Below are 11,968 nucleotides of genomic sequence, written 5' to 3'. Positions count from 1 at the left end.
CTAGAAAAAGGAAAAGCTCTCAGTTTCCTTCAGGCTCTGCTCCAGCAGCCAGGAGACCCCCTCAAAGTGTTTTGTTTCAGTAACATTAAAACCTTGCACATAATTAATTTACATTTGCTGCAGAATAATACTCGCACTCGTTCCTTTTTTTTGCACCAGTGATGAACTACTGGATTTGCCCTCAGACTGCTGCTTTGCTGGGCCTCACCCCGCTGGAAGGAATCTCTCCCCCTCCTCCACTTCCCAGCTCCTTTTCTAGTCTCTCACCCTTGTTCCAGCCTGACAGTTTCCCCTCTCTGCTGCTCCTCTCCTGCACCAGAGCTGCCACCTGAGCTCCTTACCATGTGCCCACTTCCACAGCAGGACACACAGACACAGCAGGGAAGATGGATTTTGGGCCAGCAGCAGCCCTGCCATGGGACAAGCCTTCTCCTGCCTCATGCAGAGCTTTGTGCAGAGCTCAGTGCAGAACAATCCAACAGCAGTGCCCAGCCCTGAGACACAGACTGACCCCAGTCCTGTGGGAATAACCCTACTGCTGTCCTGGGGCTCTGCAATGGGTCTGTGACAAGCAGCCCATGGGGCCCTGCAGTTACTGTTCCCATTTCAGAGCCCGTGGGACCTGCTGCATACCACGGCCCTAATGGATCTTCCAGGACCCTCCTGGTGTGAGCATAGAAGCCAGGTGCAGGCGGGCTGGTGTGCGGCACGAGGCTGCAGTGTGGGAAAAGCCATAGCCCTGAGCAGAGGAACCTGTTAGTTATTTCAGATATACTACAGGGAAAACAAGGATAAACCTCCCAGTCCTTGCTGTGGCAGCTGGCCTGACCAAGGTTTATTAGGAGGGATTGCAGCTCCGCAGCACTGTGCAGGCGGGGTCTGCAGAGGGGTTTCTCCCTGAGCACACTGCCGTGTCCACCCAGATCCTGGCTCACACCACAGCAGGAAGTGCTGCATGCAGGTGGCATTGCAGATGTGCCCACACTGCCTGGCCTCTGCCCATGGCTCAGGGTGTGCAGGAGTGCATGGAGCTGGCGGCCAATCGGGTGGGATCTGGCCAAGGGTGAGTTAATAAACTTGACAGAAAGCTCCTTTACGTTTTATAATTAAAATAACTTCTCCAGGCCTGATGGATGTCCAAAAGCATCAGCAGCTGTAATGGGTTCTCCAGATCTGCAGGCTCACGGTGAGATGCTGCCAATCGCCCGGCACCAGCTGGCCCTGGGGAGCACAGCCTGCACCTCCTCGCTGTGCTGCAGCTGGGAGCAGGGATTCTCTGAGCAAAGCCCTTCCCGTTGCCACTGCTTGTGTTGGTTGGGGCTGTGAGCAGGGGGAGGTGCGGCCACGTGCAGTATGGGATGATGCACCGTTGGGTCTGCCCTTGCTCTGTGCCCATGGCCACGCAGGGTGGGACTCCAGGGGCTGGCAGCTCCATGCCATGCTCTGGGTGCTGTTTGTGTGCCCCGGTCCTGCAGCAATGCCCCCCTGCTGGGTGCTGGGCTACAGGCAGGTCCCAGCAGGCTGGGCGCTCATGGTTTTCCCCTTTGGCCATCAGAGCCCTGTGAAGCTGTTTAAAATTAAAAGCATTATTTAATTCACACCGGGATCAAAGCATGCGGAGGAGAGGGATTTGAGAGCAACAAACCACATATGAGCCCACATGTCACACCCCAGGGCCCGCTTTCCCCCTGACCCCAGGCTCAGGCAGCCCCTGCCCACTGCTGGCACAGTGCTGCAGACCCACCTGCTGCTTTGATCTCCCCATCCCACTTCATCCAACACCCTCTGCACATCTGCTGAGGGGAAGTTCCTCCTCCATTCTCTTTTGGTGCCCTAAACTCATTTTTCCCCTGAGACCCCACAAACCCAACTCATCCCCTCGGCCATCACAGCAGCACCGTATGGAACAGTTCAGCACCCGCAGCCCACACGAGGTCTGCAATAGGCACAGCCTCAGCTCTGCCATGTATTTTCAGAGAAGCTGTTGAGCAAACAGGGGAGCACCAGCCCTGCTCCTGCCCTGGGCTCTCTGGGTTTCCCATGGAGGCGGCTCATGGACAGCATACACTTTACCTCCTCCATACTGCACCCCCACCTGACATCCCATATCCCACAGCCACAGCAGCCACCCTTCACACCACGCTCCATGGCATGCCAAGTGCCACATTACAGCAGCTTATAAAGAGCTGGAGCTACGGCCATGGTGGAGCCCATTTTGGAGCCGGTTAAAGCCCCACCTGTTAAGGATTTACTGCCATCCCATTTCCTAAAACAACTTTTTAGTAACTTATTAAATGAAGATGCAAGGAGGAATGGGTAAAATACATCACCAGGAGGCATGAGCACTCCTCCTTGGGGAGCAGACCCTGACCCCATCCCCATCCCTGGGTGCAGAGCTGCCCCATGGAACAGCACACACAGCACCAAAACGGCACCAAAACGGCACCAAAATCCCTGCTTTAGCACTCACCCCACACATGAACAGCACCTGGCTAATGCCATGCTGCATTGTCCCAGCCCTTTGGAGCCAGGCTGAGTGATAAGAGCACAACCTTGGGGCAGCAAAAAAGCACACGGGAGACAGCCAAGGTTTCCATAGGAAAAAAAACCTTTTATTTAACAATATATCAGGTTCCATCACGGCTCCATGGTGCTCAGCTGCCACAGAGCGGGTTACCGATGGCGATGATATGCTGGGGAGAGCCGGGAGAAGGCGAGAGGGAGAGAAAGGAGGGACATGACGAGAAGAAACAAAAGCCCACGTTGTGGGGGGGTACACGGGGCAGTGGCATCACCCCCCATCCCTGCGTGTGCCTGCAGGGACCCCATGAAGGATGCTATGCAGGGGGTGCGCATGGGCACAGCTCTGAAATGCGGGCGTGGTGCGGGGTGCTGCTGTGCAGGGTGCAGGTTTGGGGCTGCCCACTTGTTTCCCTTTGCGGATGCCATGTGGGTTTAAAGCACGGGCTCCAGGGGGCAGCCGGGACTTGGGGTGCCCAGGGCCACCATCTGCACTGGGGACAGTGCCACCCCCTTCCTTGGGCTGCCCCCTGCCCATAAAAAAAGGGGCAGTGGGAAAAATTGGCCGTGCAACAGCAGCAGCTCTGCAGGGCTGGAACAGCAGAGCAGGACCTCTGGATGCTGCACGGAGGTTTGGGGGTTTCTATCTGCTTTGATGGGTTTTTTAAAAAAAAGAAAGATGAATGGGATGCTCCTTTTGCTGATGTTGCACTTCCCAGCCCTCAGCCTGCACTCAGCACCCTCCTGCAGTGGGGCACGGGGAGCACTCTGCACAGCAGCACCCAGCACCCCCCCGAGGGGCACTGTGGGACCCCCGCAGGGGCTCAGGGTGGATTGCAGTATGACAATGTTTTACACCCGTTCTCATGGTTAAATTTTTCTTTTTTTTTTTTCCTTTTTTTTTTTTTTTTAGTTCTCTTTTTTTTGTTTGTTTGTTTTTTCTAAGAAAAAGCAACCAGAAAATAATTCAGAGTTTATACAAAACATCTTTACATTATTTCTTCCAAAAAAGACTACTATTTACACGAACCAAACGAAACAAAAAGGAAACAACAACGGGGAAAAAAAAAAAAAAAAGAAAAAAAAAAAAACAACAACCAAAAAACCAACAACCCAAAACCAAGCGCAGCGCTCTCAGCGAGCAGCAGAAAGGGATGCTGTGTGCCAGGGCACAGCACTGGGGGCTCAGCCAGACCCAAAAGCTCCACTCCCCACTCCCTGCACACCTATTTACAAGGTCTGCCCATCACCACCCACACCCCAGTGCCACCACGGAGCTGCAGAAGAGGATGCAGCTGCTCGGTGGCCGCCACGAGGACGCGGCCGCTGGCTTTTGGCATGGGGCTCCTTGCCCAGCCCTTCCCTCCATATATCACCTCCCTCCCTGCTGCCACAGCCCCTGGGGACTTCCATACCATTATTTTGGGGGAATTTGAGGGCTTTGCTTTAAATTATTATTTTTTTTTAAGACACAATTTACCGCGATGGAGAGCAGAGCCCACAGCGTGGGGCAGCGCCGGCACAGCGCAGCATCTGCATAGACACCCGTAGGGGAAGGCAAAGGGCTGAGGGGGTCTGGAGGTGTTCTGTGGGGGGTGAGGAGAAAGGGATGCCCACAGAGAGGAGGGGAGCGGAGCTGGGGTTGCCCACACTGCTCCATCCCGACCTCAAAACAACACAACCAAAGCAACACAAAGGAACGCTCCGCTCAGGACCACACTCCTGCCCCAGCCCCTCCCCGATGGCACAGCAGGGCTGCCCCCTCCTGCCACCCCCGGCCCTCTCCTCATCAAGGCACTTTGGCAGAGCAGCTCTCTCGCTCTTTGGGCACTTTGCAGCCTGGTTTGGGGCCGCAGGCACGTGCCCAGAGCAGGGCGAGAAGCAGGGCCGGGGGCACACGGCAGGCAGCAGCCCCCCCTCGCCCCGCACTCACTCCCTGAGCAAAAGCAGCTACTTCTGAAAGGAAAAAGGAACGCAAGGGCTGAGACAAGCAGGGCACAGGGCTGCCATCACCGGCCCCAGTGTGCATCCAGGGTGGCAGAGAGCTGGGAGCGTCCCACCAGGACAGCCCAAAGCTCAGCCCTTCCACTTCCAGGCATGAGATGGGCCAGGCAGTGGCACAGTGCGGTGTGATGGAGGGGCTGGGTGAGCGCCCAGGGGTGCTGGGCTTTGAGAACTGCATCAGTGGCTGCGGGATGGCTGCATGTGGAGCACTGAGCACTGTGGCACTGCAGTACCTCCCCTGCAAACACGAGCCAGGGCATGATGAGGCTGAGGTGACAAGGAGGAGGTGAAGCTCCTCGAGGGCGAGCAGCCCTGCCTGGGTGGATGAATGGAAGGATGGATGGAAGGATGGATGGATGGTGACCCAGACATCAGCTTGCTCCTGGCAATGTCCTGTATGATTGTTTTCCAGTTTTCCTTTCCAAGGAGAAGTGCTGCAGGGCTGCACCCCGGGCCAGCCACCTGCAGCCCCAGCTCTGGGATGGGAGCGGTGACAAGGGACGTGCTGTCAGCCCTGCCCTCCCTCCACCCACAGCTGCTCCACATTTTGCTTCCAGCAGTCCCAGCCTGACGGGAACCTGCATGGAGCCTTCCTCTGCCCCACACTGCCCGGAGCCCTGGGCAGGAAGATGCCCTGTGAATGCCCAGGATTGCTGCTGCTCCATGGGCAGGAGTGCTCGGACCCCCACGCGCTGAATGCTTGAGACATCATTTATGTGATTTTTTTTTCTGTCTTTCTTTTTATAAAGAGACTAAAACAAGAGTCAACAGCTACGAACACAAAAGTTTAAAACGGCAGCGGCGGATCTGCCTGCGCCAGCAGGACGGCGTGCTGGAAGGAGGCTGTGGCATGTGCCCAGGGCGGGGGGTCCCGCCACGATTCACAAAAATAAAAATGTTACAAAAAAATTAAAATAATTATAATAATAATAATAGTAGTAGTAGTAAATCGGGTTTGCCAGCTTCCTCCCTGCACAGTTCTCTGCATCTCGGCACCTGGGCGAAGCATCCTCCTCCTCCCAGGGCTCCTCGCTGCTCCTCTCGGCGTCCATCGCAGCTCCCAGGCCCCTGCACGGGCACTTGGCGTGGAGGCGACGAGGGGAAATCCCAAAGTGCAGAAGGGGAGGTGGGAGTCCGCGGGTGCCGGAGGCGTGCAGGCGGGCGCGGGAAGGCAGAGCGCGCGCTGCAACCACAGTCCGGAGCAGGAGAGGAGGATGCTGGCAGCTCACCCTCAAAGTCTTGGGATTACAAAAGCTGAGAACTACAAAACTAAATACAAAGAGGGAGAGGCAGCGCACGGGTGAGCACGGCGCTGCCAGGCGCCAGACCCCTGTGCTCCCGCGCCGTGCCGTGCCATGGCCGGGCACGCTGCCTCCCGCTGCCGGCCCCACCGGGCGCTCCTGCGTGGCGTGCCCAGGCTGCTCCTCACACCTTGTAGTAAATGTTGGCTGGGCTCTGAGGGGGCATCTCCTGCACGATGTAGACGGGGTGCCCGTAGTCCCCGCTCACCTTCTCGTAGTGCGGGCAGTAGTTGTTCTCTGTAGTCCGTAAGGGGATGATGATGTCGCTGGGCTCTGAGCCGGCATTCCCGCTGCATTTGGGGCTGGCCAAGGTGCTGAGGGACAAGGCTGCGGCCCGCTGCTGCGTGTGCTTCCGGTGCCGCTTGCGGATCTTGATCAGGAGGACGACGAGGAAGATGATGATGAGGATGAAGATGACGCAGCCTGCACCAATGGCGGCAAAAACGGCGACCTTGGAGCTCAAGAACCCGTCGCTGGGACCTTGGGTCTCCTGGCCGTTCTGGTTGACGGAGCCTGTGAGGAAGGGAGATGGGCATCAGTGTGAGCAGGTGGGCTCCCTGCCCTCCCACCCCAGCCCCACATGGGACATCTCACCCCAACCACTCCCGCCAGATCCGGCGCATGGCTCAGCTCTGGGCTGTGACCAGGGTGCACCCTGGGAGCTCTGCACACAGTAATGATCTCGGGGTCTGGTGCCCAGAGCCCTGCAATATCCGATGACTGACCCCCACCTCCTGCTGACCCCGGCCCCCGAGGGGCGGTCGCTTGGCTGGCTGCGCCGCAGGAGAAGAAAAGAGCAACTTTTCCCTACTTCATCTGATTTCACTTTTCTCTCAGCAGGGTCAGGAACTCAGGAAACCACCTTCAAAGGGCTTTCACACTGGCTCGGCTCAAAAACCCAAGGACCTCAACTCCTCCAAAACCTCTCAGATGTACGTGGAGGAACAGATGGGCAGCAGAGGGAGGAGGAGGAGAAGTGTGCTGAAACAGCACTTCTCTGCTGCACTGCTGCCAGCACAGCCCGGAGCCAGCACAGCCTGAGAGCTCTGCTCAGCAGCACCTCACTGGGCCACCGTGTGCAGAGCTGGGCTGTGAGATGCTGGGGAGACGCTGGGGATACAGGGATGCAGCAGGTGCAGGGACGCCGTGCCCAGCATCCTGCAGCACGCATGCCAAACTCAGCACAGAGCCACCCCGAAGGCAACAGCTCCAGCCTGCACAGCACATTCCTGCAGAAGTTACCTGGCTTGCCAGGCTCCTCCACCGTGGGGACTTTGTGGCGTGGGCTCTGTGTCACAATCTTCACGGTGTTGTCTGCCTCCTTGCTGGGCCGACTCGTCGTCAGCTGCTCCGGGATCACCGCATTCGGATCTGAGGAGAGGAGAAGTGATGGGTAAGAAATCTCAAGACAACCTTAGCACAGCTGGCCACCCCAACACAGCCACTCTGCTGTGGCTTAAACATAGAAGAGTGGAAGCCCAACGGTAAGAGAACGTAGGCACAGGGATGCGGACAGGGAACACCACTGCATATGGGCTCCTCCTGGAAGAGGCATAAGGATGCAGGATTTGGGGGAAGGTGCTTCCCATCCCTGTTCCACACCCAACATCTTTTCATGCTTTCCAACCCCCTGTGCGTGGGTTGCAGCACGCTCCTTGCAGGGCAGCAGGAGGACCACGAAGGAAGGGAGGCTGCCAAGGCTGCAGCACTGCTTCTTTTGTTTGTTATAAATATTGGCCCCAATGTGAAAACAAAATAATGAGAAGCAGGCAGCAGGAGCTCTGCATCCACGGTGGGGCTGACACAGGCCTGTGGCATGGATGAAACTGGAGGCACTCGGCAGTGCAGGGAGGGAGGCCCTGTGGGCAGAGACTCTGAAGCCCATTGAATCAACTCTGAAAGTTGTCCATGTTCTCAACAGCAACTGGCCCGGTGTCATTGTCCCCAGAATCTAGAAACAACCACATGCTGGGACTGGGGCCCTGCTTTAGCTTCCCAACCAAAAAGACAGGCTGCCATAACACACAGCTGGGGGAAGCTGCATCAGGAAGCAAAGCCATTTGAGGTCAACTTGAAGGTCTACGATGGCGGCCAGGCAGAAAGGGAAATGGGAAGGGTTTTCAGCTCCTCTGTGGGCGTGGAGGGATGATGAGCACCCCAGGAATGGCAGCCTGCTGCAAGCTGCAACTTATTTGCACGGAAACAGAACCAATTCAACCTGACAGCCTTAGCAAGGAACAAAGCAGCTCCTCATCCCTCAGCTCCCCCAGCTCGCCTCGCTCAGACTAAATGCAGCCAGAGGAAGCCCTTCTCCTGCACCAGGCACTTGGGTGCCCACAGACCAGCACTCACCCTGCCCCACTTTCATGACGATCTTCATGGAGCGCGTCTGGCAGACCCCTCCTTCCCGGTTCTCCAGGCCATCCAGTGTCCCATTAGAGGTGGCTGTAAGGGTGAAAGGCGGGGGTTACAGAGCTGTGAGGAACACAGAGTGCTGACAAGCTGGCTTTATTTAGCTCTCCTGTCTGTGCCTAGTCCCCTTGGGCCAGCTTAGAACAATGCTAAGGAGCAGAGAAAAAGATGCGTCCACCACTCTGCACATCTCCCACCCTACAGAACCACCTCAGGGTGGTTTCTGTAAAGCAGCATGAACACTGCCCACGTATTTACCCATCAGGAGCCATGCAGAGCACTCTCTGCAGCTCCAGGTTCCTCTGATTGCAGCACAGTGCCCACCAGGTGCAGCACAAGAACGTGAAGGGTTATTCCTCACTTGTGGCTGCCAGCAGCCAGCACATGGCACGCCTGGCCCAGAGATGCTCGCAGCGATGAGGATGTGAGCCCTCCAGATTCCCCCTGCCACCACATCCACACAAGTGAGCCATTCTCAGTGCCTGCGCCCGCCTCCCCCTTTAATTCCTGGATAATTTCCTTTGCTCCTTGGTGTATAATAGGAACACATGCATATGCACAGTTTAAATTATACATATATAATTACACACTGTGCCTCAGTAAAGAATGTAAACTCAGAGCCCCAATGGGCTCGAATGGCTTTAATTGCAGGGCAGAAGTCAGTTAAATTCACATTAACTTTTTTCTTTAGCCGGCACAGATTTTTTAAGCCTCCCTCCTGTGGGAAAACAGCGAGCTGCATCCCCTGGTACCCACAGCAGGATGGGGCACAGGAGGGGAAACCACCAAACCAGCCAGGTCAAGCACCCACCGGGCAGCCTTAGAATCACGGAGTCATTCAGGTTGGAAAAGACCTCTCAGGTCACCAAACTCCAACCCATCCCACCATGCCCACGGACCGTGTCCCTCCATGCTACATCTCTACAGTTCTGGAATACCTTAAGCCATGGTGCAGCACCAGGATGAGGAATGGGTAATGCTTTGCAGCAGGGCCAGGACAGGTCTGACAGCTGTGGGAGCTCTTATGCTATCTCCCTGTGGGGCTGGAGCCCTCAGGAACACAGCTGAGCTTGCAACGTGAGCTTGGACCATGCCAGGGCTGGGGCTGCAAGCCCTCTGCTCGGTCCAAAACCCTCCTGCAATCCAACCTCAGCGAGTGTTTTGCTCATTAGAGCTTCTTGGGCAGCCAGCAGCCCATGGACAGAGCTGAACGCTCACAGGTCAGTTTGACAGGAGCACCACCAGCATAAATCTCAATGCAAAGGTATGGGGAAAGCAGAGAAATGTCTCCCAGTGCTTGCATGAACTCTTCCCGTCTTGAGCCAAGTTCAGGCCCAAGCTCCAACAGCCCATAAAGACCTCTGAGGGAGCACATTCCTGCAGAACAGACAGCAACTCCGCACTCCAAGGCCAGAAGTACTGCATTTGGGGTGAAATAAACCAAAATGTTCCATGAACAGCTTCCCCCCCCAGCATCACACTGCACCAAAAGGGGACACGGGCTGCTCCACGCACATCTGGGGCTGCTCCATCTCCAACAGACCCCAGTCCTGCATCTTGGAATGGGGCAATACCATCCCCTGGGCAGCACCTCCTGGGGACAAACTCATTTCCACCTGCTTTCAGCCCAAACTGCAGCCTGCCCACATGTCTTATATCCTGGAGCATCACAGCACCATGCTCCACACAGCTCCCGTACAGCCAGCAGGGCTGGGGAACAGCACTGCAACCACTTCCACAGACCCCGTGAGGTCTTATTTAGGAGGTGATAACTAATAATAGCAAAATGACCAAAAGAAAGCATGGCTGCAGTGCTGGAGATCTTGCAAAGGTAGAGCACGTGGCAGCAACGGGAGACGTCGATTTCTCCAAAATAACTCCACAGACATGGCTTTCAGATACGACCAAAATATTAAATGTTCAAACAATATAAAAGAGTGCCAGATGGAGAATCACATGGATGGGCTGAAGAGGACACAGCTGAGCGTCCTTTCTCCCAAGCAGCATGCAAGACTTTGTTGAAGGAGCCTCTTCTTATCCTGATCATAATAATTACGAGTAGAAAAAGTAGCTTTGAAAGGGGAGCCACAAAAAAAAAAAAAAAAAAAAAAAAAAAAAAAAAAGCAGCTACTTGAGAGAACATGAAAGGGGCAGCAAAAAGGGCAAAACGCTCCCAAAAACCATGGCTGTCATCTGCAGTGCAGCCTCTTGAAACAGGCTTGAAATGAGGACGTGCACCCTCAGCTCCGGCTGTACCAAAATAGGCCACAGCCAAAGCACAGCCGGCAGTACAGGCAGCACAGCCACATCCCAGTGACACAGCAGCACAGCTTCTGACAGGCTGTATGTGAGCAGTGAAGGGAGACCGAGGGGCTGCTGTGGGCACGGGATGCAGTGGTGAGTGCCTGTGTTCCCTGGCAGTCCCCATGCAGGTTAGCAGGGCTGCTGGAGAAGCACAAGCAAGGAAATAAGGATATTTCATGTGAAAAATGCCCAATGCACCTAAAATCCAGCTGGAACAAAGAGAGAAGGGCAGCTCACAGGTGCACCAGCAGGCGAGGTGCATGCCTTGCTTCTCACTGAGGATATATCAGCAGCCACGGGAGTGGCTCAGGAGCAGTGTGCAACCTGGTAAGCACCTTCCCATCAATGAGATGAAAGCTCACGGGTGATGGCCAGGTATTGCTGGTAAGAGCTGCTAAGACGGGTTTGGAGCTGTGGCAGCAACGCGCAGCACAGATTTTAAATGGCATCACCAAACACAAAGCAACGCATGGGAGAGAAAGGCTAAATATATGTACCGCACAGCGGGTGCAGTGAGAAGATTATTGTTTGGGTGGGATGCTGCAAACAGCCAGTGACAGCAAACACAGAAGTGAGGCAGAGCCACCAGGCAGGGTCAGACCCGCTGCCCCCTGCGCACCACATCCCTGCATCCCCGCAGCACCACGAGGCTGCTGTAGGATGGCAGCAGCCCTAAGGCCTCAGGTGACTCACAGGGCAGACCCCCAAAGTGATGCACGCAGCTGGGGAGATGCAGGGATGGGAAGAGGCAGATCTCACACCCCAGCAGTGCAGGCAGTGACAGCGCTGGGTACAGCAGTGCCCAGTGCCACCTTCCCACATCCCTGTGGGTCTGAGGGGATTCACAGTTCCTGCAGGACCAGGAGAACAAAAGCAGCCTCCAGACAAATCACTTCTACTCGGGCTTAAAGACAGCACAGCTCCCAGCCTGGAGAGCTATTAGATGCCTTTGCCTTAATGAAGCATTAAGCCTCAGGCTGCTGAGCGATGAGGATTTAACATTGATACTATTAACCATGTAATTGCTTGTCAATTTAGAAGAGATGCTCAGCCTGAGTGGAGCACAGGCAGGATCTCAGCGGGCTGACACTGCTCACCCTGGTCCTCGGGCACAGGACCCACCCAGCACCAGCCCGTGGCACACGTCAATGGATGGGCATGGACCTGCTATGGGGATGGGAGGGAACTCCAGCAGCACTCCCACTCCCGTCCCACTGCACTCCCAGTGCATCCTCTCTGCCTTCCTACCACTCCACTTAGAGCTGCACCATCGCTTTGTTTCCTCCACTAAAAATATTTCAGACAAGAGCTCGGTTTTGGCAAGTTGGAACCTCTGGAAGTAATACCTGGCAGCAGATAAAGGCAAGGGTCTCTTAAACGGTCAGCCTTGGACAGAGCGAGACGTTTGGTTTCTCTTCTGGATTCCC

The 11,968-nt window shown here is 55.7% G+C and overlaps 1 protein-coding gene across 3 annotated transcripts in view; it reads right to left on the bottom strand.

The window, feature by feature from the left end:
• Positions 1–2,584: 2,584 nt before the first annotated feature.
• Positions 2,585–11,968, bottom strand: part of EFNB1 (ephrin B1) — a 47,811-nt gene continuing 38,427 nt past the window's right edge. For all 3 annotated transcript variants that reach the window (XM_031593975.2, XM_090150533.1, XM_090150532.1), the window contains exons 3-5: positions 8,178–8,270; positions 7,068–7,196; positions 2,585–6,338 (exon numbers count right to left, since the gene is read on the bottom strand). In XM_031593975.2, the coding sequence (XP_031449835.1) occupies positions 5,950–6,338; positions 7,068–7,196; positions 8,178–8,270 (611 nt within the window). In that variant the 3' untranslated portion in view covers positions 2,585–5,949. The remainder of the gene's footprint in view (positions 6,339–7,067; positions 7,197–8,177; positions 8,271–11,968) is intronic.

This window comes from Phasianus colchicus, chromosome 14 (assembly GCF_987193195.1).
Source record: "Phasianus colchicus chromosome 14, bPhaCol1.hap1.1, whole genome shotgun sequence".
NCBI lineage: Eukaryota > Metazoa > Chordata > Aves > Galliformes > Phasianidae > Phasianus > Phasianus colchicus.
Note: the sequence above shows the minus strand (reverse complement) of the source record. Positions and strands in the feature narration are given on the sequence as shown.